This window comes from Dermacentor silvarum, chromosome 1, assembly GCF_013339745.2.
Source record: "Dermacentor silvarum isolate Dsil-2018 chromosome 1, BIME_Dsil_1.4, whole genome shotgun sequence".
NCBI lineage: Eukaryota > Metazoa > Arthropoda > Arachnida > Ixodida > Ixodidae > Dermacentor > Dermacentor silvarum.
In genome coordinates, this window is record NC_051154.1 from 253,811,835 (window position 1) to 253,838,342 (window position 26,508).

At 46.4% G+C, this 26,508-nt stretch overlaps 1 protein-coding gene across 1 annotated transcript in view; it reads left to right on the plus strand.

Moving 5' to 3' along the window:
• LOC119437058 (band 7 protein AGAP004871) overlaps nt 1-26,508 on the plus strand; it is a 390,673-nt gene that overhangs the window by 91,038 nt on the left and 273,127 nt on the right. Inside the window, exon 2 of the mRNA XM_037704130.2 lies at nt 21,141-21,317. Coding sequence (XP_037560058.1) covers nt 21,257-21,317 — 61 coding nt within the window. The 5' untranslated portion in view covers nt 21,141-21,256. The remainder of the gene's footprint in view (nt 1-21,140; nt 21,318-26,508) is intronic.

Consider the following 26,508-nt stretch of genomic DNA (forward strand, 5'->3'; position numbering starts at 1 on the left):
TCTAATTGGAAGGTGTCCGGGCGAATTCTTAATTAGGATATAACCGTTGTCTCCAAAATGTATAGCGATAGGTTTTAATTAACTAAGTTGCATGGAAGTCGGCATCAAATAGAATGCCCGATCGCTCTGACCTGCGCCAGGAGATCTGATCTGCGCCATGGATATGAGGAGATTTTCTTGAGGAAGGGTGAATGATAGGGCGCTGGAGTGCCGGATCAGCTGGAATTAGTTCATGACTACACAGCGTACGAAAGACAGACATACAAGTTGGGAATATACAAGCACTGATAGCATAGCAGTATATCCTCATTGTCCTCATGCAACAACCGTTTGCCATTGGATGCAGCTAAGGCCTGCCGCTAAGGCGTGTGTATAGTGGAATCAAAGAATAGATGGCCCAAAGCTTCCGGGAGCTCACACAGATAGTGCGCAATACAGGCACAGATACGGTGAGCAGATACGCGGTGCATATATCGTCCTGAAGCTGCGCGAGAGAATGTTTTAAACCTCAGAGTGGTCGTTTTATTTTCTAGTTGCTTATATAGAACACCAAGTTACCGATGCGGAGACATCACGTCGTAAGTTTTCCACGAAGCGCACCAGCTGCAGAGACCTTGGAAGAGTTCAGTCGCACAGATTCTTGCTCAGTAGCCATGTTTTCCTTCGAACGCACTACGTCATAGCGTACATCTTAATAGCTAGTGCTTTAAAAGTTGACCTGTTTGTGCTTTTCCCGGTGAAAATATCGTCATCAGGTCAACTTTCCACCGTTTGTTGGCTAGACTAGATCCTACACAGCGCGTTCGCGGCATTACGATAGCGCCTGCAGCGATAAACATTTACGTACAATGCAGTCAGGCGACTGAAGCATACATAGAAGAGTGCACTTCATAGCACGAGGCAATGTGCACCTGACACCCACGCTCCGGAACTGAAGTGAGTCAAGTCTTTTCCTCACATCCGCAGCCCTCATCCCCGCCACCGGTGCGCACCATTGGCGGTGCGTATTGAGGCAAGATATCCGCAGTAGTCAGGGATGAAAACGTTATATTTTTCGCCAAGGAAGGAAACGTGAGTTTGAGAAAGAAAAGCAAAACGTGGTGAAAAATTGTTACCAACGTTTTCTGTGGGGTTGTGGACAACGCTGCGAAAATGTCGTGGCGGAGATTCGAAAAAAAAAAAAAAAAAAACATTTGTTCACGCTGTACGGAACTAGTGTTCCCGTTCTGGAACGCAAAAGAGCTACCGCGAACGAGGCACTAATGCGAGCTGACGCCTCGGGCAGACCTGGATCCCCCTACATTATGCTGAGAGAATGCGCGGCTCTATATAGGGAACAGCTTACCGCACCCGTTGGCCTCCCAGTAGCCGTGTGGCCGCCTCGAGCTGTGTACGTTGGTGGCTGCCAACGCATTTGCATACGCATTGGAGAACTGCTGTTCGCACCAACTGCTATTCGGCGAACACTAGAGCTGGAACAAGAGAGGGATAGAGTTCGATTAGCGAGGTGTCTTTCAGGCTGCGCTGTTTGCTTGATTGTTGCGGAATGTGGATGCCAGGGCATTCCACTGTCCCCTTTTGCGGAAATGCCTCACGTGGTATTTCAGGTGTGTTGTACCGCTTTCAACAGCGAAGCTGTTTAAGCCAGCCGTTAATTAGTCCGTTAGTCGTCCACAAGAAATGTGGGCCGATCCTGGCGGTAGTGCAGAAAAGGGTCCAAGCGCTATGGCACACACCCCTGTTAAGCTGAACCTGGATAAGTCTAGCTAAGCATGATTGGGACTATTTAAGCTTAGTCAGTCATCGATAGCCAATCAATAGCTAATCGATAATTGATCAATAATTAATAAATTCCGGAAAATGCTGGGGATGACTTGGTAGTGCTTAGCCCAGCCCAAATACGTGACCAATACCTTTCGATAGTCAATCGATAGCCAATCAATAGCTAATCGATAATCGATCAATAATCAATAAATTCCGCAAAATGCTGGGGATGAATTGGTAGTGCTTAGCCTAGCCAAAAAGCCAGGACTAGCTAGGTGCCCATCAGCTCCGCTGTCTCTTTAGCATTGCGCCTCCAGTGCAAGCTAAACAAATTTTTTGTTCTTTTGTGCTTCTCGCATTTGGACAAGGATCCTACAAAGTATTGGAAAACGACATAGGGCAATAAGAAATTAGAAGCTTCCTTTATTCCTTTATTCCTTCTTCTTCTCTCTCACGTGTAGGGGGCTAACTGGATACACCGATATGCTTAAGTTCCTTGCCACTCTTTGTTTCTGTTTATTCTCTCTCTTTCTAGATTTTCGAAACGTTTGATCGTGGGCCAACGTCAATCCTCGTCTGCACTGTCTGCACCTTCAAGCTTACTGGGATTGTAGAACGTGCGTTGAGAAGCAACGTGCATTGAGAAGCATATATCCTGTTTGTCTTTCTACCTCCCCCTCCCCCGTCCCCCGCTGTAGGGTAGCAAGCAGGATTTTCTTTTCGGGGTAACCTCCCTGCTATTTACCCTTCTCTTTCTTTTTTTTGCGTTTGCGTATTTGCGTATGCTGGCCAAGTACTCGTGAGCATGTATGCATACTGCTTCTATTTTCTGCGCCCATCGTGGTTCGCAGTCGGGAAAGGAGATGAAACAAGATTTGTGCACATTTTTTATTTATTTATTTATTTATTTATTTATTTATTTATTTATTTATTTATTTATTTATTTATTTATTTATGCCTTTATTTTTTGTGAGGACAATGTATTCGTAGGCTAGTTATACCGCCAATTTTTCGAATCTGGTACGCCTGTTTCTAACCTCGGTTTAAAGCCTCTCTAGTGGGTCCATCCCAAAGATAGTCCAGTTTAACATGTAACAAAACTGATGATGATGATTGCTGCTGCTGATGATGATGCTGAATCATGAAATCTGTTCCGAGAGCCGCGCCGATGATGACTATTATAATGATGATGACGATGATGTAGATGATGATGATGAATCAATGATGACAACTACTCAACCCCAACTCACCTAGGAAGACATTGTCTTTCATCTCCTTCAACTAGAGGTTGAATCACCTTCCAACCTTTTTCTTTCACAGGTTTCCGCCACAGGCAAACAAAACCTCAACTTTTATTTGCTCTTTACAATCCATCTTCGTCGAGTAAACGAGAGGCACCGCGCTGCTTGCTCCAGATGCAGTATAGAGTTCGTTGCGTACAGAAGTTATTACCGGGATTAACGTCATTTAATAATCACTACAAGATCCCGCAGCTTTGCGGTAGGCCTCGGCGGAAACACACGTGGTTTCTCTAAGTGAACACTCACCTAATTATTTTCGCACAAATCGTTACGTGCGAACGTAACTTGATGGGGTAAGCAATCGTTATACAAACACGTGTGTTGTGTCTCTTATCTAAATGCGATGTGTCGGGCTTTATTGAAGTTCACTAAAAAGTGCGATAGGTGTAGCTCGACGCCTTCGTCGTAGGTTTGTTTTCTCTGCATGGCGCATACAACCGTACCTTCCTGCCGGCCGTAAGTTGTGCCGCGAGCCGCAAAACCTCGCCGAGCTATGACGTCACTGCGTTGCCTAGTAACCCCTGCTGTGCGATAGCTTGTGCGATAGTAACCCAGCTGTGCGATAGCTTCGCAAGACTCCGCGCCTAGACACTGCGCGCAGCGAGTCTGCTCCGCTTGCCATTAACGTTCCGTGTAGCAGGTGTGAATTAAGGCGGGGTTGCTAGTGTACGGGCAGGTAGTAGCAACCATGGGGAGACCTAGGAAGAACCGCACTCCCGAGGAAGAGGCCGCTTTCCGGGAATCACGCTGCTCGGCCAAACAAGAATACAATCGCCATCGTCGAACAGAAGCCGAGGAAGCCTTAGCCAAGCGTCGGCGCAGAGTCGAAGCAGCGCCTCGCTTCTCCTAGCTCTGGCAACGCTTCTCCGCCGCCGCGTCAGCGATGGCGTCCCTGCGTGTTGCATAGTGCAGCTTGCAACACCGACACCAGGTTCCAATGCCGACACCGCTTTCCACCACGTTGCAATGCCGACACCGCGTTCCAGCAGACCCGCTCCGTCAATGCGGTCGCCTATAGCAATCACTTACACAGCTTTGCCCAGCCATGTCATTGCTTCGCGCCGCAATTCTTGGTTTGCTTAGTCATGACAACACTTTGTGAAGCTTGGAGATTACGTCACACTGATTATAAAGATCATGTTGCCATGACGACGACACACCCAACTCTCGTAAACTTCGCACTGAGTAAATGTAACATGGGACGGCCGAAGAAGTACAAGACTCCCGAAGAAGAAGCCGCTCAGCTGGAAGCTCGTCGTGCCGCCAGCCGAGAACGAATGCGGCGGTTGCGTGCTAATCAAGAGTATCGCGCCGAAGCCGCTGCTGCTAAACACTCCAAGGCTAGTAAAACCTGGAAGTAGCTAGGTCGAGCACCAGCTCCGCTGTTTACTCCAGCCTTGCACCACTAGTGCAAGCTGCCCACTTTTCTTTTTTCTTTTTTTCCGTCTTACAGTCAAGGCGACAGCGCGTCGCCGGCGTCTCTCGCGTCTGTGGGTGACACGTGTGTTTAAAAAGCGATATCACTACAGTTATCTGCCGCCATCGGAGTGCGTGAAATACGTGAGCGGACCAGAGTGTAAGCGACGCTCCGTGAGAAATACCGGGTGCGCGAGGTATTTGAGAACACTATTCCTTATCGCCATATATACACCAGCAGGCTCATCATAATATCTAGGCGGGCGCCTTCCTGTTGGTTGACCCCTTGTCATTCATACTGCGCAGTTTGTTCAAAGATGGAAGCATACAGGTTTACGTAGGAAATGAAACGCCATGCAGTCCTCGTCTCCCTGACCGTACACCACAGCGACTTGGAAATGGGCACCTTTCTGAACGTAGCGAAGTCTTTCGTTTACCATGCAGGTGCGGACAGAAATGATGTGTTCTGGCGGTGACGTGTGGTGTGGCATCTGTGGCGAAAAGGAAAAAGCACAGTCAGTGGTCAGACATCGTCAGAACCCCTGATTTTCTCCGGTGGCTGCAAGTCATCGTGAGTGACGACCCAGGAAAGTCAATGCGGATCATTGCAAAGGAGCTCCAAGTCGCAGAGTCGAATGGCAGGCTCGCTGTGCACGAGGGCTTGAGGTACTATTCTCATGTCATGTGGATGGGGCAGTTGATGTCCGATAAATTCGGGAGAATCGTCTGCTCCGGTCCAAGCGGTTGCTAAGCTAGCTGAAGAGACCTGATGAGCCTGGAATGCTCTGTTTTTTTTTTTTTTTCACATGAAAAGAACTTTGACCAAGACCGAAACGTTAACCGCCGTAACGACAGGTGGCTTTGCGCAAGCGCTGATCAGGTGTCTACACTGATGCACACAAAATTTCCGTCGTCTGTGATGGTGTTAGCCGTCGTCAGCAACTGAGGGTGACGTCATACCGCCACACTTTTTTTGCAGAAGGACTCCGCATTAATGCTGCCGCGTAAGTGGAGGTGCTTGCCGCCGTTGTGAAGCCCTGCATAGAGGCTGTTCAAAAGGAGGACCTTATGTCTTTCAGCAAGATTCGGCTCCCGCCCACACCGCCTGCGTCACCCAGGACTGGGTGGCAAACAACTTCTACGACCGCGTCACTCCCAACTAGTGGCCTCCTCGTTCTCCAGATATAAATCCGCTCGACTACTGTCTGGAGCGTCGTTGAGAGAGAGGCCAACAAGCATAAACATAATAGAAAAGACTCACTGAAGGCCGCCATTGCTCACTCAGTGGCCAACATCTCTCAGGATACCCTGATCCGTGCATGCAGCCGTTTCCGAAGCCTAATTGAATCTGTTATTGCTGCGGATGGCGAATTCACTGAGTAATTGTGGAAATAGACCCTAAGAGAAGTATTACCCGAAGTTTGGTGAAAATCTGTTTATTCTTGCTGGAGATATTCTTCTGTGCCTGAAGCCAACATTGTGTTCTCAAATACCTTGCGCACCCTGTATATATTGTCTCTGAGCTTCATCGAATCCTGCACCGCAATAGTGGTTGGTCCTAAAGCTTGTGACATTCCCTAGACGGCGTGACCGCGTAACGCGTAATGGCCTCAGAATTCCGGCGAGATGAAGCCCTTTTTTTTTCGGCTTTCCGGTCGTGCGCTCAATCTTCATCCGTCTCTTTCTGCTTCTCTATACCGAAAATGAACTGAAGTGCGCGAAGCCTGGCGCGGGTATATAATAAGCTCGCTCTGATGGCATCGCGTGCCGCCGTATGTCGGGCTCCGTATGCATATACCGCGGCTCGCAGCTTGTCGTGGTTGCCAGTATCCCGAATTTTTTTTAGTGTGCTAAGCAAGTCTATGCACGGGCAGGCGAGCGAGTCTCCCTACGGGTATGACAAATGACTCGCTTCCGACTCAGCTCAACTGCGTGCTCCGCTATCGCAAACTCTCTAAAGTTCGAGACACGGAGCTCGCGAGGGCTCGCGAGTGGTGTGCCCCTAACTGGTTGTTTTTGCTCTACCCCCCCCCCCCTTTTTTTCTCTCTCTCTCTCTCTGGTCGCTGTGTGCATATAAACCCATCTCATGGGTCCGTGTCACACGAAGTAAAATAGGGAAATAGTGAATGAAAATACCGCTGTTAAAAAAACTAAGGAGAAGGAAAAGGTTTGAATGATCGCCTCGAGGTTATCGTCGCAAATTCGAGGCTTGCTTATACTGCGACAGAGAGTATGTAAAGAAAGTTGCGGGACGCTCATTTCTAAGCAACGAGAGGTTTATTAAAAGCACTGGACTTTTTAACGGCGCTTTTCACGTTCCCGAGCTATAAGCATGGTTGCGCGGGCCCCCGGACGGTGTTTCGCTTGCTGCGCTCGGCTGTCTGTCGCTGAATCGAATAACAGCAATATTAACGATAAATCGCTGCGCACGAAAAATAACGTTATTGACAAAATCAACGGAAATGACGAGCATTGTGGCGGTATCTGAAACGACGGCTTTAGGTCACGCTTATTTAAAGTGGGACCATTCGGTTATCCTCACACGTTTCAAGTTTTATTTCATCCGCTCATTGTTGTGTTTATGCTGGTTTCTAAACAATCCGTTTATTTCTATCTACAATTGTTGTCATAACATAAATAAACAAATTTAACATGGAGTGAAAGCTTCTTTTTGAACAGAATTTTTTTTTGTTCTTATTTCTATTGCTGTTGTTGTGTGTTGTCTGCGGTTATCTTTTTTTTAACGACTTTTGCAGAGCGTCATTGCCATCTGCAAAAACATTTCAAGCATGCTCACCTGCACCCATCTATATATGTATTTTACATTTTTTCTCCATCTAGACTTTAACCGGTAGCATGCGACCACAGAGGGCAAAACAAATTAAAGGGCCTACGCGCCAAAACCACGATTTGATTACGAGGCACGCCGGAGGCACTCCGGAATAATGTGGACCACCTGGGGTTTTTTAACGTGGACCTAAACCTAAGTACACGGCTTTTTTCGCATTTCGCCCCCATCGGAATGCGGCCGCCGTGGTCGGGATTCGACCCCGCGACCTCGCGCTTAGCAGCCCAACACCATAGCCATTAAGCAACCACGGCGGGTAACCACAGAGGGAACGAAAAATATTGCTGACCTTTTCATTTGTTTTCCCCCCAATGTATAATGCACCCCGGTGCATTCGGCGAATTCATTCACACAAACTGCGGTGCACAAAATGTGCCGTTTACTCGAAAGTAAGTTTCTATATAAATATGCCTTTTAGTGAAGTACCATCAACGCGTATCGGTGGCGGGGGTTTATTGTTATTCGTTCTTAATTCCACTGATGTTTCTAGAAGGTCGTCAGGCGGTGCCGAAATCTGGACTCTTGATATAAGAAAAAAAAAAGAAGGTCACGCATGCATTCAAGTAACTCGTAGCAGTGGTATTTGCATCAAATGACCGGCACGCCAGTCGCCGTCTATAGTTTTGTGGTCTCCTACAGTGTGTAGGTGTTAGCTCCGCAGCTCCCGGTTACAAGCTAGCGGTCTTTGTCCCGCCATGGCCCATTCATCCTGCAATACCTACAGTAGAAAAATTATGTTGGCTCGGACAAAAGAGTGATATATTTAGCACTCGTACTAACTTAATCAACAGGTAGACAGAAATTTTAAACTTCGTAATGCAGCCGCGGCGTGATGCGAGTTGACAAGACCGCAGCATCATTTTAGTGAACTTGTGGTCACAGTAGCATTCGTCCTGGAGATATGGCGCTCGTTTATGTTTGTGAGCTAATGCGTTATTTACGGGACACATGGGTAACGAAACTATGAAACATGGCTCAATAGGTGCGTTAACTAACTAACTAACTAACTAACTAACTAACTAACTAACTAACTAACTAACTAACTAACTAACCAATTCAATAAATAAATAAATACTGAGAATCATAAAGGACATGCGAACATATGTCACTACAACTCCGGCGAATCTTTCCGTTCAGAAGCTGTAAACCTTCTGTTACAATTAACTTTTTCGTGAAGGTACGTGAAACGTCAAATATTTCTTCGAGAACTTTATTCTCGTGGTCAACTAACAAACAGAAAAAAAAGAAAGCGTCGCGAGACAGAAACTTTCAGGGCCACGCCGGCGGCGAGAGCAAAAATAATAACAAAGGCTGCTGCAGCGTGAAGAAAAATTACATCACCCGAAAAGTCATCAGTTTATTGCGCGCGGCGCTTTGTTCTCGATCCTTCCGCAATCTCTATAGGCCGGGAAAGAAGGAAAAAACGAAAAAAAAAAAAAACGAGGGAGGACGCGCTGCTTCTTCCCAAGTCCTGTCTTTGTGGTCGCAACTCGTTCCTTTGACAAAGTGCGACAGCTCAAATCGCGTCCGCATCTTCTCTCCCGCGTTGTCTCGTCTCTTCGCAAGCGGCACCCTCCTTTCTCGCTCTCGTCCTTTTTCCGACGGCTGCGCGAGCACAGCCTCGCCTCTGGAGGGAAAGCGCCAGCGAGATAACGCTATCTGAGCGTTCCCCTACACCGACCCCCTTCCCCCCCTTCCCAGTTCTCCTCCTCCCACTCCTCTTTCGTATCTATACATTAAAGTCAGTTCGCTTTTTGCAGCCGCGTAGCCTTGTTCCTATCCGCCCTAAGAAATAAATTGTGGTAAGGAAAACAAAAGCACCAGCACGCAGCACGCCCTGGTGACGGCGGTGGCGGGTGCGTGCGAGCGAGCACTGCTCCGGAAGCGAGGAACTTGTCCTTTCGCTTTAGTTAGATTTTTTTCCCTCTGTCTTTTTCTCGTTGCTTCATTGGCCCTTCCGCGCGCTCTGACTTTCGCAACGGCGTCGTTACGGCCAAAACGCTCGAGACACCGCGGGAGAGGGCCCGCAACACTCCGTAGGGACGGCGTGGCAATAGGGCAACCTCCTCTTTCTTTCCCGGCGCAGCTTCGAAAGTGAAAGCCCGGCGTCGTCGGGAAAACGGCGGCAACTCGAGCCTCTCGCTCGCCGCAGCCCCGCCGTCCGAGAAACGGTTCTCTTCGAGGAGCTGTGCTGTAGGGTGTGGGGCGGTGAGCGGAAGAACTAAAGACATCTCATTCGCTCGTTTTTCTCCTTTTGAGGGACTCGCGTGCTTGAATGGAGGGAGGGGGGGGGGTGAGGGGAGGAATGTGGCGTTTCAAACAGAAAGTTCCGCTGGGAGTGATTTCGCGCCCGGTGCAGTTTAATTAGTCTGACCGAACGCGCCCTGCCAATGGTTTGCCAATGAGTCGATGGCGACTCGCTCCAGAGTTTCGGGTTTCCGAGGCGAGAACACCAGCAGAGCGTAAGTCTGCGCCAGTGCTTATATTCTGTTTAACTCGAGTTCGCAAACTCTTTGGAGGGAACAGCGCATAAAGACGGGACAGGCGCGGAGCGCTCCTATTTCTTTTTCTCGCCTTTTCAGGGCCCGTATTTGCAGAAAAAAAAGTTCTTACGCTGGGAGTGTTCGTAAGAGCAAGCGCTATAGAGGCAATTATGATGACAACGCCTTCGCTACTGATATTTTCGCCATCGCATTTGGCAGGCACCTGTTCTTACGAACAAATTTAGCGCAGGATGAAAACCGTAAGAACATAAACTGGTCGTTTTTTGTTTGTTCTTTCGTTTTTTTACACTGAAAATTCTATCCTGGAAATTCATCGATATTTGCCACATTTTTGTAGGAAACTTAGCTGTTATATAATTCGTAATTGACCTTTCGATAATTCCGCTGTTTGGTTTTCCTAGGACGGTTACTGCAACGCATCTAGTTCAATCTAACAAAGGCCCGAGTCCCAGGGTCGAAATATCATAGGGAAGTCGTGGTTCTCGCTCGTGAGTCTAAATCATATGGTTGCTACTAAACTATTGGTCGGGCGCATCGATCCCTCTCGTCCTTCTCCGAAAAGCAGATAAACACCGAAAAACGGCCACCAATAAAAAAAACATCAATAAATTGAAAGCTAAATTATGATTCATACCCAGCAATCAGCTTCAAATGCGCATCCACTAACTGCCAGCGGTACTCCTGCCAGGTTAATTCACCTTCGCGAATAGTTTTATTGCGTTAGTTTTTTTTATTGGAAACAATGGCTTCCTTCTTGTATTAACACAACCAACTACCACCTGGAGCAACAGTGTAGATGTCAGTCTACCAGCGGCCAAACTTCCTCAGAACGATCTCTGACATCGATATTACAGTGGCCGATATTTTCTGTAGTCTGTATTAACGCCAATTATCAATGGCCTTTTGAGAAGTTATAATAAAAAAAATCAATCATAGACAGCATGAGGTGGTGAGGTTGTGCAGCATAATTACCTTACTACCGGCAGCCAGATCTTTGCCGCCTGGCTAAACGGTTACGGGGCATGTCGCTGCTGCTCATCGACAAAAGTAAACGGAATTAGCAGGCTGCGTCACATAGTAATCCCATATGACCTCTTCGTTAAGTCTGTCATAAAGAACCAAGCTATAGAGATCTTACAAACGGTCACGCACACTTGAGATTCTACTAGCCGCGGCCCCCCGTAAACTGCGAGAATACGTGAAAAACGGTCACAGAGCCAGCGAGCGTGTACATCCAAGGCATGTGCGTGCGAGCGCCCCGACGCCAGCGTTGGAATTACGAGCCGGTCCCCGTCGGTTGTCGTCATCGCGTTTTTGGCGAGCCACAATTATCCCGAATCCTACTCGTCAGCTCGTGTGCGTCGTCCCGCTGCCTCGTGGCCAGTCGCCAGACACGCGCCAAAGTTATTTGCGCTCGAGCAGCCATATATAAGGACAGCTGCACGTCGCGAGGCCTGAATTGCCTCCGGCCTTGGATGTCATCTTGAACGCTATAATTTTTCGCGGCGCCGGTCGGCTGGTTGGAATTCGTATTACGGCCTTAGCCATATTTTACATTGCACATTGCGCACTGTATAATGCGCTGGCGCGCAATAAATAATGGAGAGGTTTATTTTATTGTTTTGTTGTAATGAACACTATCTGGCAGAAAACTAGCCTATTATATGGATATAAATTGTGTTCACATCCGTAAACTGTAAGTTTTTTGGGAAAGTTTGCAAATTCTTTCTGTTTCAAGCTTGGAGTCTCTCTACGTCGTCTTGTTACCCCGATATCGCAAAAAGAAACTCGAGTAATTATTTCACGCACAATTATTACGTTCCTTTTCAAATTAATTATCCGAGGCTAACATCTTTTGTACTTCTCATTTACGTGAGCGAAACCTCTAACGACAATCGCCATAATTTCACCCATAAGTCTACTAATAATGCAGCGAAAAGCGAGAACTGCGCCTCGAGTTCCAGCTGCCACTTGTTTAGGCAACGCGCCAACCGCCATTTGTTCTTTTCGTTTTATTTCGTTCAGGTAAATTGCTAAAACATAACACGCTACGCATTCTGGTATACTGTACAGCGCGTCAGCATTAGCACATAACGCCTTTACATCACATAGGCGCCCGATGGAGGCGAAGCGCCTGTTAAGCTGCGGTTGTTTGCGGCCACCTATTGCTTTACACGTGCAGCAGCCATGGCTCACCAGGAAAGCAATAAAAATGCTTTAGTATTGGCATTGCTCACCTTAGGCTTAGAGTGCCTATTATCAACGCGCATTCCAAGCTCAATGGGGAAAGGTTAAATTATCTTTGCAACCAGCGCCGTGGCACAGTGGCGATGGCGTTCTGCTGCCTATAACATGCGGTGGGGTGGAATGCAAAAAAAAAAAAAAAAAACTCGTGTGCGGCGCTTCGGGCGCACGTTAAAGGACCCCAGGTGGTATAATTTAATCCCGAGCAACAGCCTCTGTGTTACTTTGGTACGTTAAGCAACCATTCAAGCTATTTAGCCGCTTACCAATGTTATCGCGATCGATGCTTGCAGTTATTACTAGCCTTATCTAAAGAATGTACTCGTGTGAATATAGTTACCGCAATTATTACCTAAGTTTGCTAAAGTAATTTCTCGTAATTTCCACGCAGACATGCGCTAGAGTTCGCTCTGCTATTTCAAAATCCAAGATTCGCGGCTATTGCTCATCACGAGCCTGCTTATCCGTCAACTCTTTCGCTGCTGTTGTCGTTGCTTGCCTGCGTAAGCACGCCCCGTACACGCCTGCACCCACCACGGAGTCTGAGTGGCTATGGTGTTCGTAGAGTAAGGTGTAGGTCGCGGGTTTTATGCAGCTCCTGGGAGGTCGTATTCTAGTAGAGACGAAGTGCAAAGACGCTCGTGCGACAACATTTGGGTGTACATAAAAAAAAATCACACGTGGTCCAAGTTAACCCATAGAACTCTAATACGTCTTTTTTCGTTGCTCCTGTGTGACTTTTGGAAGCCAAACCCCATCAGACAGTCGGTCGTACTCATACACACTTGTGTGTAGCTTCGCCTCAAGACTGGTACTACTGATGCAGTGCACGCTTTACAGGGGCATATAGTAGAGCGTGCGAAATTAATGGCGTTTTATCTGGGGCGCGATCTTGCAAGCCCCAGGACTACTCAGGGCACGTCAGTCAATAACGGACACTCGACAAATGACTTCTGTCACCGCAGTGGCTTGCCACCATCACCGTCATCCACACTTGTACGTAACGAATTACATGTAATTAATTACTTGTAATGAGTTGCGTTTTTTTTTCTAATTTTGTAAATTTACGAATAATATGAAAACGTGTACATGGGTTGCCTCCTACCCACAATAAGCGTCCTGCAACTACAGATTCCTAAATTACCTGAATATGACGTGCTTGCAGATTTGCAAGTGTAACCTCTCAGCTTTCTTCTTTTATTAAAATTTTGTCTCTCTGTCTCCTGGAAGCGCTTTTAAGCGGCCTTCATAGGCTGTAAGAGCTGCTACTCAATTCTTCTTCGGTTAGTGCAATTTATGACCTCTCGGATATAGACAGCAGTTATTGGCAATTAGACGCATAAGTTTTTATCTGTTTGATATCCGGGTGTTTTATTTTAACATTAACAGATTTCTTAATTGCCTGTGGCACATTGCACAAATCTGCTTAATAATCTGGATTACCCGAACAGAACATTACATAGAATAAGAAATCAAAATGCATAATTGGCTAAGTTACAAAATGTCACTAATAAACTTTATAACTAATTACTTTATTTGCGTGTATTAGAATATACGAATTGAACCCAGTGATGTCACAAAGCGCTTGGACCAAATTTTGTAACTAGCACTAGTTTTGAGATACCCGCAGTCAAATTTGCAGTAAAAATTCCTTGTTCTTCCATTTCAACAAAATGTTGTTTTTTATGCATTGAAACTCAAAGTGAATAGAACACCAATTCATTTCGTCGCAAACTTTGGAAACGCGTGCCTATAACTGGCGTCATCCGCAGAATTTGCTCGAAGTGGATATGACTTTTTAAGTCACCAGCTACAATTCTTTAATTCAAATATGTGCCGTAATATAATTAGTTAAAAAAAGGTTAATTAGGAAAAATGTTTTGGTAAGTCAAATATTCATTTTGATTTCTCGAGATAATAATGTACACCTCTGGGAGAATTATAGTTCAAGAAGCAGAATTGTGCCACGGGTCATTTAAAAAATTTTTGTGAAAGGTAAAAAAAGTAACACTGACAGTATACTTTAGGGCTGAATAATATGGAGCTTTAAATTAAGTTAAATTACAAATTGGCTCACCTTTTCAAGCAACGTGAACGTTTGCTGACGTCTGTTACAATTAGTTGCTTAGTCTAAATGGCTAACGAGCAAATGGCACTGGGAGGACGGCCATCAAATGTTGGCCGAAAAATTCAAATGGCGCTTCTATATAGTGATGGCCACTTGGAGGTTGATGCCAGGAAATCACCTATGGTATATTTTCACTGGACATAGCTATTGGGACACAGTGGACATAAATATAGGCCGATGATGATGATGATGATGATGATGATGATGATAGCTATTGGGAGAGCCTTCCCCTAGCCCCAGCAACAATGAAGCGCTTCGCTTCATACAGGACCCAGATACGAGCATCGCGGCATTGAGCGACCACAATCTTGTGAGCAAGGTGTTCGTACATTGCAACATAGCCCTTTTTTACGAGCGCACACATTTAGTGAGCTCTCAGTGCCGCTGATAGACGCCTTCGAAAGAAAACGAGGGAAGATAATCGAATAAAATTTTGAAAACCAATACTTAGCGAAGATAATCAACGTGTGAATAGTTGTATAGGACGATATTAAAGAGCCCGTCCAGCTGGTTCTATTTACTGCATTTGTGCAATGTTAATAAACTAGGGAGAAAAGTAACGTTAAGGTATTCGATTACTTTGTAGCAACTGCTCAATTACCTTCGTGGGGCAGCAATTGGCAGCCGGAACCAATTACACTTTTGAAATATGAAACTAATTCTAATCGGTTACATTTTCTTTTTTTCTGCAACGTGTACAAGTCTGCTACCATCTCAGTTGCAACCGCATGCGCGCTGCCAGCCCGTGGCCTCTTTTGAAACCTGTCCTGCGCCTTTCCTAGTAACGCGACCCGAGTGCGCCGGCGGCTTTTCTCTCCAGGGATAGATGCTATGCGATGTGCTTTCAAGTCCCATTCACGGTGTCGCTTTTGCAGACGACGCCTTCCGGCAACCTGATGTCGGTGTAATTAGGGAGCGTGTCTCCGCTTTCTCTGCGGATATTGTTCTTCTCTTGGTGGCTCTTCCATCGGCAGACAGTTGATCAGGCCGATTGTTTTTGCGCACGTTCGTGCGCGCCTGCATTTGCACAGCGCTGTCGCATGTCTGTTCCGGTATTTGTCTGTCTGACGCTTGGCGTACGGGTAGAGAGCACCTACGTGCGGAGTATTGCAATTGACAGCGTCGAGTGCGATAGTGATGCCGTCGTTCGCATCCTGCAGCGACTTTCCATTTTATCGCGAGATAATTCTATGTGCCGATGCTACTGTGCCGCAACGCGCACGACCCTCCTCGTCGCCCCTTAAACACTTATTATTGATTGCTCTTTCAACCTACCGCGGGAACTATACCACGAGTTACCAAGCAGGGCAAGTGTCAAAGGAGTGATAATTCTTTCAGAAGCATGCCACCCCATAAAGTGTTCTTTGTTTAACGGTGGAACGCAGAACGGCAGTCGGTTTTTCGGGGAGAGAGAGAAAAAAAGAGATAGGTCTATTAACGCGCTAAAATTAGGAATTGGTACAAAATGCTCCACTGATGGACACGATGTCCATGGTGAAGCAATGCGTTCCCTGTGTGCTGCATGACCGACACAGGCTGACACGTCAAAATTATTCCTGAGCGGATTTAAGCTTGTTGCGTCGTTAGGAGAGAGGTGATCTCACTGTATTTTTTTTGTTTCGCCTTCACCATGGTGTTCTTTCCCACTATCAGTTTATCTAGTAATTTGTTTACATTGCACATTTCTTTGTTGTTAGCGGAGAAATCTCTGGTCACTTCAACATTCGTGTTTTGAACACGTATGATCAAGGATTTTGTCCAACGCAGCCGTTCTCCCCTTACATCAAGTGATCTGTCATTTGGCTCTCATGAACCTCAGACACAGTCGCTGGTGATTATTGCGTTCGTTACACAATTAGGACGGGTTATAGCTAGTCGTTTATTGACTCATACTTTGTAGTCGGACGTTCGCCGGACATTTCACTTCTACCACTGGTTATTTAAAATTACTACGTGCAGAAAAGGTGCTTTCACTCAGTGTGACCTGCCTGTGTAAACCTCTTCGACTGCGGCACCCCGTCCGCGCGCTTGAGCGCATTCACCACGTCTTTCCTTCCATTATCCTTCCTTCCTATTCCGCTGTTTCCATCCCCCAGTAAACGGTACCCAACCAGACGCTTTTCTGTTTAACAACTCTTTTTCTCGAATGCCTAAACAGAGTGCTGAACATCATGTGGTTCCAGGATAGGCTCAGTCTCAGTGGTATGTTTCCTGCGATTCAATTTGACATGTGTGGTTGACGACAAGGTAATTCTGTGCAGTGGGGTTTGTAGACGCTATAAACTTTGAGAAACAGAGATACAAGAACACCTTAATCCTAAAAGTAAGACTAGGAGGCGCTCCCTTTCCTCGATTTAGAAGTGAAACAGGATATTTTCACAACTAGGGCACTTTATTGAATGAAACAGCTGAATGACACGGTAAAACGAAGAGCTGTTTTGGAACGTTTTCCTTTACGCGAGAGTGCAGGAATTGCTAAGGAGAACGTATGACCTTTTTTTTTTTTTCTGAAGTGGCACTTGAAAAAGCCGTTCCGTAAATTTATTGTTCTTCCAAAGGTTCCACAAGCGCTGATGCACTCCCTTTCTTTCACAGTTCCTTATATACATCAGCTATTATGGAACCATTACATTGTGATTTCAAAGAAATTTCTATTTAACATTCGATAACACTTGTCGTAGGTTCACATATAAATAGATAAAGCCAATTAGATTATCTACAATAGGAAATACGCATAGAGAAACCACAAGGGGGAAACGCTATACCAAAAGTTAATGAATTTAGGTGTGCTCAATACTCTGAACGTGCAATTTCTAATTGCGTTTGTTTGACGAAGCAAGCTTGCGATGCCAAGAGATCGCACTAGCTAGGTCATGTGATGACAACCTGTCCGAAAACTTGTGAATGACCTAGCAATATTTGGTACATCATCCTAGCACATCTGCCCTGATCAGAAAAATTACCGCGCAATCTCCGAATCAAAATGAGATGCAAGAAAACATGCAGATCCAGCGCAATGTTGGAATGAAAATGACACGGAGCTTCTTTGAATTAGTCAGGTAGCAATATTTGCGGTATGACACGAGCATAGCCTCATTGCCTATAGCTGTTGGCTGTTCGTGTCACGAACTCGAGGTCGATGCATGTTTGTCGAGGCAAGAACGTTGATGAGAGGTGTGTGGCACAGCTAGAGAAGCATAATTACATTTGAGGCTTCTATACATCCCTTGTGTCACTGTGGCACATACTCATTCTAAGGAATAGGCCAAGAGTGGGAACAAACCCAGTTACACATACCCTGTGGGCCAAGCCAGCAACGCCCTTCAGAAGTCGTGTGCACATGAGATGAGTATTAGTCTAGAAGACCAGTCCGAAGAGGCTGTATGATGCCGGTTCTCCGATGCATGATCAAGCAGCAGTTGTAGAGTGAAGTGCTTAGAAAAATACGTTCCTCAGAAAGTTCTGCGCAGTCACACTCACACAAGCAGAGGAAATACGTTGCAGTTATTTCATATATACATAAGGTATACACAAGTTTCCCACAAGCTGAAGGAGATATATCTCAGTGATCGAAACCTAAAGCAGCTTTTTCTGGCGTCTTGTAAGCTTAGTAAGCGTGGACCATTTGAGGAGCCGTGGTCGTAAAAAAAATGTTGTACAATAAGCAACAGAAGGTGTAGTTCGTTGGCTACATCTGTAATGTCGTGTATACAATACTCATATCGTTTGAGAAGCAGTACATAAGTCAGAATGGTCGCTGCATCAATGACCTTCTCGGAGAACGCGCAAACAGTGTTAAAAACTAGCGTAATGGCCGCCACGTAAACCATTGCAAAAGCTGTGGTTGTGAACCGTCACTTAAGGTAAGTAGACTGTTGCAGGTAAAAACCACGACAAAATAACACGCGTAATTATTGAAAGTGATACGATTTTAACACTTGAGTCGGATTGTGTGAGCACTCCTTCTGTGTTGTTAGGTGATAAAGAAGTCGAATTTCTTACAAGGTGATTCACGCATGCATGTCACGTGTGATCGCTGAAAAGTATAAATAGCTGTTTCCAGGAATACACTACTACTACTACTACTACTACTACTACTACTACTACTACTACTACTACTACTACTACTACTACTAATACTAATACTACTACTACTAATACTACTAATATTACTACTACTGCTGCTGTTTCCAGGCTACTACTACTAGCTGTTTCCAGGAATAAAATACCGTTGGAAGTAATCGCTCTGTCTTGACTATTCTTTGTTCTTCCCCATGTACTTGCGCGCCGAACATCTACTCAAAGATTTATTCCTTTTATTTTCGCCATTCTATAATAAAAACACAAACCAAACATAATGTTCTAATTACCCTTTGGCGCTATATTTCCTCACTGCCTTATTTCGCCTCACTTGATGTAGTATTCTCGCTTTCGCCAACGTACCACACGCAATGAGGCTATGTGCTGCACGACCGCGATATGACATCGGGTCCCTTTGGTATATTTGAAGAGGGGAAAGAAAGAGTAAGCAACCACCACTGGGCGTCGGCCGCCAAGGGCGTCATAGTTCAATGTTCGTAGTGTGCGAGCAAGTACGTACTGCCTGGGTCACAACTGTCGATATAATGGAAACTAACGCTCCGTCTTCGTTTTGGCGTCTTATGGGGCGTGCCGCTAAGCCCACCCCGACGACAAAGCTATAGGCCTTAGCCACCAGATATCTCTATGCGACCTCTGGTGTCCCGTCGTGTAACGCCTCAGGCGGCGTCCCTTACGTCGACCCACGAAGCGTCCGCTGAGCTTTTGGTCTAGACCGTTATTAGACGCCGCCTCAACGTTCGCCGCGGACGATAAGACTCGCTGCGAAAGACGTATACGGCGGGAATGACGGGGCAGAGGAACTTCGCGAATAGAGCACGAAACAAGTAGGCAAAGGCCCGCAGGCTCCGTGCTATGCCTTTTTTTTCTTTTTGTTATACGAAAACTGTGGCAGGAACAGCGCCCCCGGTGGATTGAAGCAGAAAAAAAAAAACAACAGAAAATGGTCGACAATGCCGCGGCCATCTTCTTCCAGCGTATGTGTTTCGCGGGCGTGGCGAGACGCAGGTCATTGTTATTTGTTTACGGTTTTTTTAAGGGATGTATTTTGTTCGTCGTTGCGAGATTGTGGCGGTTGCCTTTGTCCCAGTGTCCTGTGGGACTTGCGTAATGACACTCAGGGCTACGTTCGTTACGACAGGGGTGGCAGCATCGCTGGTCTTTTGGCCTGCAACGTCGTTTAAGTTCAGGAAAAAGCCTCCTTTCATCGTTTCTTCCTTTCCTTTTTTTTTCGGCTGAGCAACAAGGAAGACGTGCGGTGAAGACTGATTTCGTTGGTTCCTAGTCAACGAAGAGCTAGCTTCTTCAGTCCACTATACGGCTGAGTATTGGCTCGTGCAGTATTTTTACTATTTTGATTGCGAGAGATGTAGTCATGATGTTATTTCAAACGTGTTTTAGGTCTCGTCGCAGGCGCTCGTTCTTTCTTTGGAGTGTATTTGCTTGTGCGTTAAAATAAATTTAGAATGTATTCTGGCGGCGAAGCAGCCACGCCTATCTGTGTCCACACTAACACCCGCGCAGTAGTTAAAACAATATTATGACCGTTTATTATAGATAAGACTCTAAACCTTTAACAGCATAGGTGTAGAATGCAGAAGGATGGTTTTTTTTTTTCGCTTCTCTAAATCTTCAAAAAGAACCTATCGCACAATGTGCAAATCCGGCTCTGTAATCTGCATTTATAGGCGAGACGAGCATTATCTGCTCGAAAAATCAGAATACTCGAATAATCATTTAGCAGTATACAGTTCATTAGATATTAAATCATGCAGCTTAGGAAACACGCTGACATGGTGCGGTAGAAGCTTGCCATTTTCTGTATAGATTATTTTGTTTTCTAACACTTTCCTGGCACAACTGCTCTTCAATATACTCAAATCTACGATCTTTATCGTCACATGCTCCGCAAAGGAGGTGTGACAATATTTATTTATTTATTTATTTATTTATTTATTTATTTATTTATTTATTTATTTATTTATTTATTTGAATATATACAGTATTAGTTCTTAAGAGGAAGCTTTAGCTCGGGCCCAACTCCGATGCTGCCTATGGAAATACATGTAAAACGCAGAAATGCTTTTCTGAAGTAACCCCTGGGCTGATTTTAATCAAATTTGATGCATTTACGAAAGTTCAATTTTAGTTACTATTGGAAGCGCAATTCTGCTTCAGAGCGTGAATTTTTTAATCGAGATTGCCACAAATTGGCAAGTATGAAAACATAAAAGCACAAAGTTTACGAATCCGTAACTTTGAACCAAGAGCAGATATAAACTGCATTCGTCAAGACATCCAAAGCGGGCAAATTTTTTATATTAATTGATATGTTGCGCTAATTTGTTCGAACGTTTGCAACTGTTTTGCAAAAGTCCTGCTCATATATTAGTGGGACACTTCAATATCCATGTATAATACATCAGTTTTGTCCGCTTTAGAAGTGCTATCAGATGCAAGTGACAGAACTGGGATATCATTTTTCATTGCGGAGCGACAAAGTTGTAATAGTTTCGTTTTCTGAAAATTAGCAATTTTCATCAACAGTGTAAAAAATATTGCCGGCTTAAATAAAAAAATCCGCCTTCAAAGGCCACTACATTCGAATTTTGTTTTTAATATATGCGACGTATCTCATCAAATTGTGCGCGGTGGTTGCCGAGAACAGCGATTGCTCCTTTCCCATGCATTATTTCCCAGGCGCCACCTCCCCCCCCCCCCCCCCCCCCCCCCGAGCTAAAGATTCATCGTAACGCTGCCACGGTGTTCGTGCTGGCCTCGTATTATTCGGATCGTGGTGTATAGTGACGCATGTCCCATCGTTCCGTTGGTGCAGTGACTTCTAGCGGCGAGGTCGCGGAGGCGGTGTTCCCGTGCGGCGGCGGTGGAGGCTTGCGTCCACATCCCGAGATCCCCACGATATCGGCCGCCGTCAGGAGCGCCTGCTCGCCCATGGAGAAGGAAGCCGGGTCAGCCCCGGCAACTGCCTACCGCACCGGATACAATGTTATGAGTGAGTGTGTCACGTGCTTCGCCCCGCTCTGCCGGTGCACATGCGCGCGCGCGCGCATTATTACGACAAAGAGTAAAGGTTTAGGTTGGTGGTTGGTTAAGCTGGGGCTTGCTACAGGCGGGGCCTTGGCAGTCCTGCGCGTCTCTATCACTGTTCAGGAATTAGTTACCCCATTTCGATGAGTTCCGTGACTCTACTTGACAACCTGCAGACAAGAGAAAATGTTCTCCGAAGGGTAGAACATATTGTGCGTGAGGCGGTGTCACGCCTTCTTTTCGCATATCAATGCAAAACCAATTTAATCAGTGTGGATATAGTAATGTAGGATACGAAGAAGCATCCAAAGAGCTGAAACAGCATACCATATACACTCGACTAAGGGCCGCGCTCGTGTAAGGGCCGCTCCCCCCAACTTGGCAGTTCAAATTTTGAAAAAAAAAAAAAAAATCTCGCCAGCAAACGGCAGCGTCGTCGCCTCTCGCGTACGGCGCATTTCGCGGGATTTTAAACGCGTGGCGTGCGGTGTCCACGGACATTATTGTAAAGAGTTTTGAGGTCACCGGGATTTCCAATGCCATGACCGGCACTGAGGACGATTGGATACATGAACGTGCTGATGACTCGAGCAGCGGCGACGAGCCGAGCCCGAGCAGCGATACCGATGAAGACATCTAGCGAGGATGTCCGCAGCTAGACGCCAGATATCCCATCGTTAGGTATACATGGCCCGATTAAATAGGTTTTTCCATACGTGGATTGAAAATTTAACAAAAATTTCACACTTCCGTGGAAGGGCCGCACCCCATCAAAATCGTGGGAAAAAAATGCGGCCTTTACACGAGTGTACACGGTACTAAGGTCGCGATGTGAACCGAGAGGGACAGGTTCGCATATGACAAGGAGAATGCCCGCACCTAAGTCATTAAAGTCATATCGGAGCACATTGCCACCAGTACTGTGCGTATATCGTCACTACGCGCCTGCGCAGATTGAATGAGAAAGGTGAAAAGACATCGGCGTGTTACCTAGCACACACCGAGTATATGTCGGTGTCCCCAAATAAATGTTCACTCATGTTGTAAGCTTTCTGCTGTGCTGCTCTCTATGCCACGGGCTGAGCAGCTTGCCGTGAGAGATGCAGATTGAGTACGTTAGATTATTGCTAACCGGTCGGCACTCGAGTGGCTCTGGCACTCTCGGGGAAACGTCGAGTACATGCGTGCGTGTGGTGCGTCGTGGCAGGTAATCACACAACGTTTAAGACCTAACGTAAGTTTAAGAATTCAAACTATTAACGAGGCTAAGTTTTTATGCAGACGAATAAAAATTGTGTATTTCCAGAAACATATCAAGGTTGCGCAGCCGGTGATGTTGGAAAGGACACGATTCGTCCCGATAGAAGACAGTTGGCTCTGAAAGAATGGAACACTTGCGCGGATTTCTCTAACGCCTACGCGCAGGTAGGTTGTAGAGGACCATTTCCTGCGCCGAGTGGGAAAACGGACCGTAATATGAAGGGGCGTACCTTGTCCTGACGGCAGGACTTCCTGGGAACGAATTGTGATGGCACGTTGGAAGTATTTTTTTTTTGCGGTAATCCTTTTTTTTTCTGCTAAAAAGCCACCACACTGATATATCTTTTGCTGGGAGCTCTTCTGCAGACCAAGCGTATCGAAACCATGAGTAAATGTGGAAGGAGCACCGGCGAACTGCACGGCCTTCTGCTAATGGCAGTAACTATCAGCCGTTTTTTTTTTTCTTTTTTGGAAAGCCTGCTGCGTACAACACACAGACACACACACGCACACGCACACACGCACGCACACGCACACACACACACACTGTTATGAACGGGTTGGCGTTTCATCTCAGCGCTGCCATCCGTTGTTGCGGGTCGGAGATTATTCCGCCGCTGCTGCCATTTTGTTGAGACTCGGGTAGCGTTTAGGCCGGTGATCCTTCAGCCAAAGGGATCGTCCGGGAGTAAGAGCGAGAGAAAAAAGGGTTTATTCTACATATTTACAGTGGCTCCAAATATGGAAGCCCACTCCATGGGGGAGCACTTTGAAAGTCTCAGCTCACTACATGTCTGAGCACATATCAGAACGGGTCAGGACACACCACTGCACGCAAGGTGTCTCCTTATAAAACATCGGTCTTCCCTAGTTGACCCGACTAGGGAATCAGATGACCTTGATGCGGCCAATTAGACGGGCCGTCTTGTTCGCTGAACTCCGCCTCCAATGTTGCACCTTCGAAGCAAGGACGAGGCAATCCGGAAACAGGGGGTTGACACTCCTTCCACGAAAGTCGATGACCTGTTTCTTGCCCTCCGACGGTCATCTTGCCAGGGTCGGGAGAATAGCCTTTGCACTAATCCCCGCGTCTAACGAAGGGTGGCGGTTGTGGTCGGTCGTTTCTAAGTGAGCGTCTGGACGACGCTGATGAAAGGGGTGGCATCGTGGGAAGCACCCAAAGAATGGGCACTGCCGAGTTGGGGCGCTTGTTTGCCTGTTTCGTCGGTGTCTGGCACTGTCGCCGTCTCGGCGACGCTCATGAAAGGGCCTGCCTCGATGGGAAACAATCAAAGAATGCGCCCGGCCGATTCGGGACGCAACAACACACAGATTCAACGCAATGTACGAATCAGTGACGCGAAGCTTGTTTGAATGAGCGAGATAGCAGCAGTTGCGGATGACACGAGCACAGCCTCCTCGCCTGAAGCTGTTTGCTGTCCGTGTTACGAGGACGAAGGCGACGTATACGATGCTTGTCTAGGGGAGAATACTGATGAGAGGCGCATGCACAGGGAAGCACGACGCGTATAGCAATGCATTCAAGGCTTCTGTACTTCCAGTGGCACATACCCATTCTGGGAGGTTGCTCAAGAAGGGGCACACACACTGTCTCACACATCCTGCGGCCCAAGCTGTTGTCTACTTGGCAAGGGAGTAGCCGGCAGCAAGCTGCCTATGCGGCGACATACCGAGTGGCCCAAGCGGTTGTTTACTCGTCAAGACATGAGCAACCATTACCCCAAAAAGTCGGGGAGAGGGGGCAAACAAAGGTTGAATGCCTGGAAGCATACGGCAGCCGTCGCTGTATTCTTGAGAACCGTAATGTAGCTGTGCTGTACATTCAACCAAATCGCTTCTGCTTTCCTTCTTTTCCTGCCACGCTGGCTCAGCCTGTGTTTTTATTGCGGTAATTATGGCGACACTGATATAAAGGACGTCAGTTTTATGAATTCAGTGCGTGAACAAGGGCCTTTATGTACGTCACTCCTGCTTTGATTAGTTTCCGTTTACGTTATAACCCGATTGCGGACACACATGCCGAAAGATGCCGAAAAATGTGCGCAAATTCAAGGCTAGTTCCTGAATTATCTTGTCCGTACCATCAGCTTCAATGTATTGCTTTACGAGTTGGTCAGCTCGCGTTGTGCATCAAGACAGCCTGCCATGGAAAAACAATAGCATGAGGGCTTCCATAGAAATCAAAAGTCAAGGAAACTTCAACGTTTCTGGGGAGTATTTCCTTGAAAGAATGAGACCAAATGTTAAGCCAGGATGAGTGAGGCCTTCGTATGAGCGATCTGTGTTAGAAAAAATTTTTCATTTGCACTCAACAGCTAACTGGTGAGAGAGATACAGCTAACTGGCGAGATTTTGGTTGTTGTTTTGTTATTTTGTCTCACCAGGACTGCTTCGTGGTGATAGCTGAAAAAGAAACCATAGAATGACGAGCTTGGTTTAAAGCTAAGGAAGATGGCAGTACTGCTATACCTGTTGAACATAAGATTGATTTGCCACTCGCAGCTCAGGTGCGTTTCAGCACTCCGAGAGATCAAGATATAATTCTATATTGCCTATTGGCCCTAACGTCCATTGATAGACGAGGCAGGGTACCTGACTTTACTTTCGAAGCCAACCTTTCCTGAACCTCGTTGAATAGAAACATTAGAGGACTGTATTTCGAGTCGCTTTTTCGTCGTAAGAGGATAAACTTTAGATATATAGCACATTATACATCCTTAAAAATACTACATAAACATAAACTGTAAGAAATGGTGTGCGATTAATTTTATACCCACAAAGTGGACCACTGCCAGTTTTATGACATATACCTCAGTGCATCATTATATCAAGCAAGTTTTGAACTTTTACGTTTATTTCGGTTATTTCGTATTTTTTTGTTTTGTTTTTTGGCCCAGAAGAAAAGAAACGAGAAAATGAGTTTTTTTTTAGGCCTTCTTTGTCAAGCCTTGACATTCGCTCGTTTCAGAATTCTACTTCAGAGCGTCGATTTTTCCAATCGTCTCAGCAAAATGCGACGAAAACGCAAATGCACTTCCTACTTTCAAGTTACTTGCGTAGACGTGTGTAACACTGGTTAACCTTAATTGGCTGGCGCTGACGCCTTCGCACGTATTATGTGTCGTATTATGTATTATGTGCCCCGAAATGTCTCTGTGTTATTTTCACCTTGACTTGGTCAGTGACCGCGATTTCTTCTTCATCATGTTACCTGACCAGACAAACTTTTGTCGAACTCTGGACTACATTATGTGTCTGTTTCGCTTCTCTATAATATCTTTCTGCCTCTACTTCCCCCCCTCACCTGCCAACCCCGTTTCCTGAAAGGCAGCAAACTTATTTTACCGCATATTTGCGTACCTTTCCCCATCCTATAGTGCATCCAGCGTTCGCTCCAACTAAAGATCTGCGAGGCTATGCAAATGCAGAGCTAGCAAACGGTTGCCCCATGAGCAGCTGGTGCCGAGGCTCTGGCATCGTCTGGCCCTATGCTTGACAAAAACTCATTGGCCGACTAGTCATGAGGCGTTCTCTGGCGCGCAGGGCTTCCTGAATTCAGCTTCTAATTGGCTGACTCCCGCCGTAACTCTCACGGCGCTGCTCACTTGTTTATGGAACACTGAGCCATCCGAGTGAGTGTGCTGCGTCGTCTTTTTTTTCCTCGCGCGGGTTTCACCACGTCACGTCGGTCAGGCAGGAATCCACTGGACATGTTATCGTTTGGCTTGAGTGCCAGGGACCCTCGGGGTCACTTAACACGCAGCGCGGCTCAGTGCCCGTCCGGGAGAGCAGGCACCTCTGTAAGGGTTTTCTCTCTCAAGTCGGAGTTCTGCCGCCGTCTCCAAGAGGCTGGTGGAACCATGAAGGGATCGATC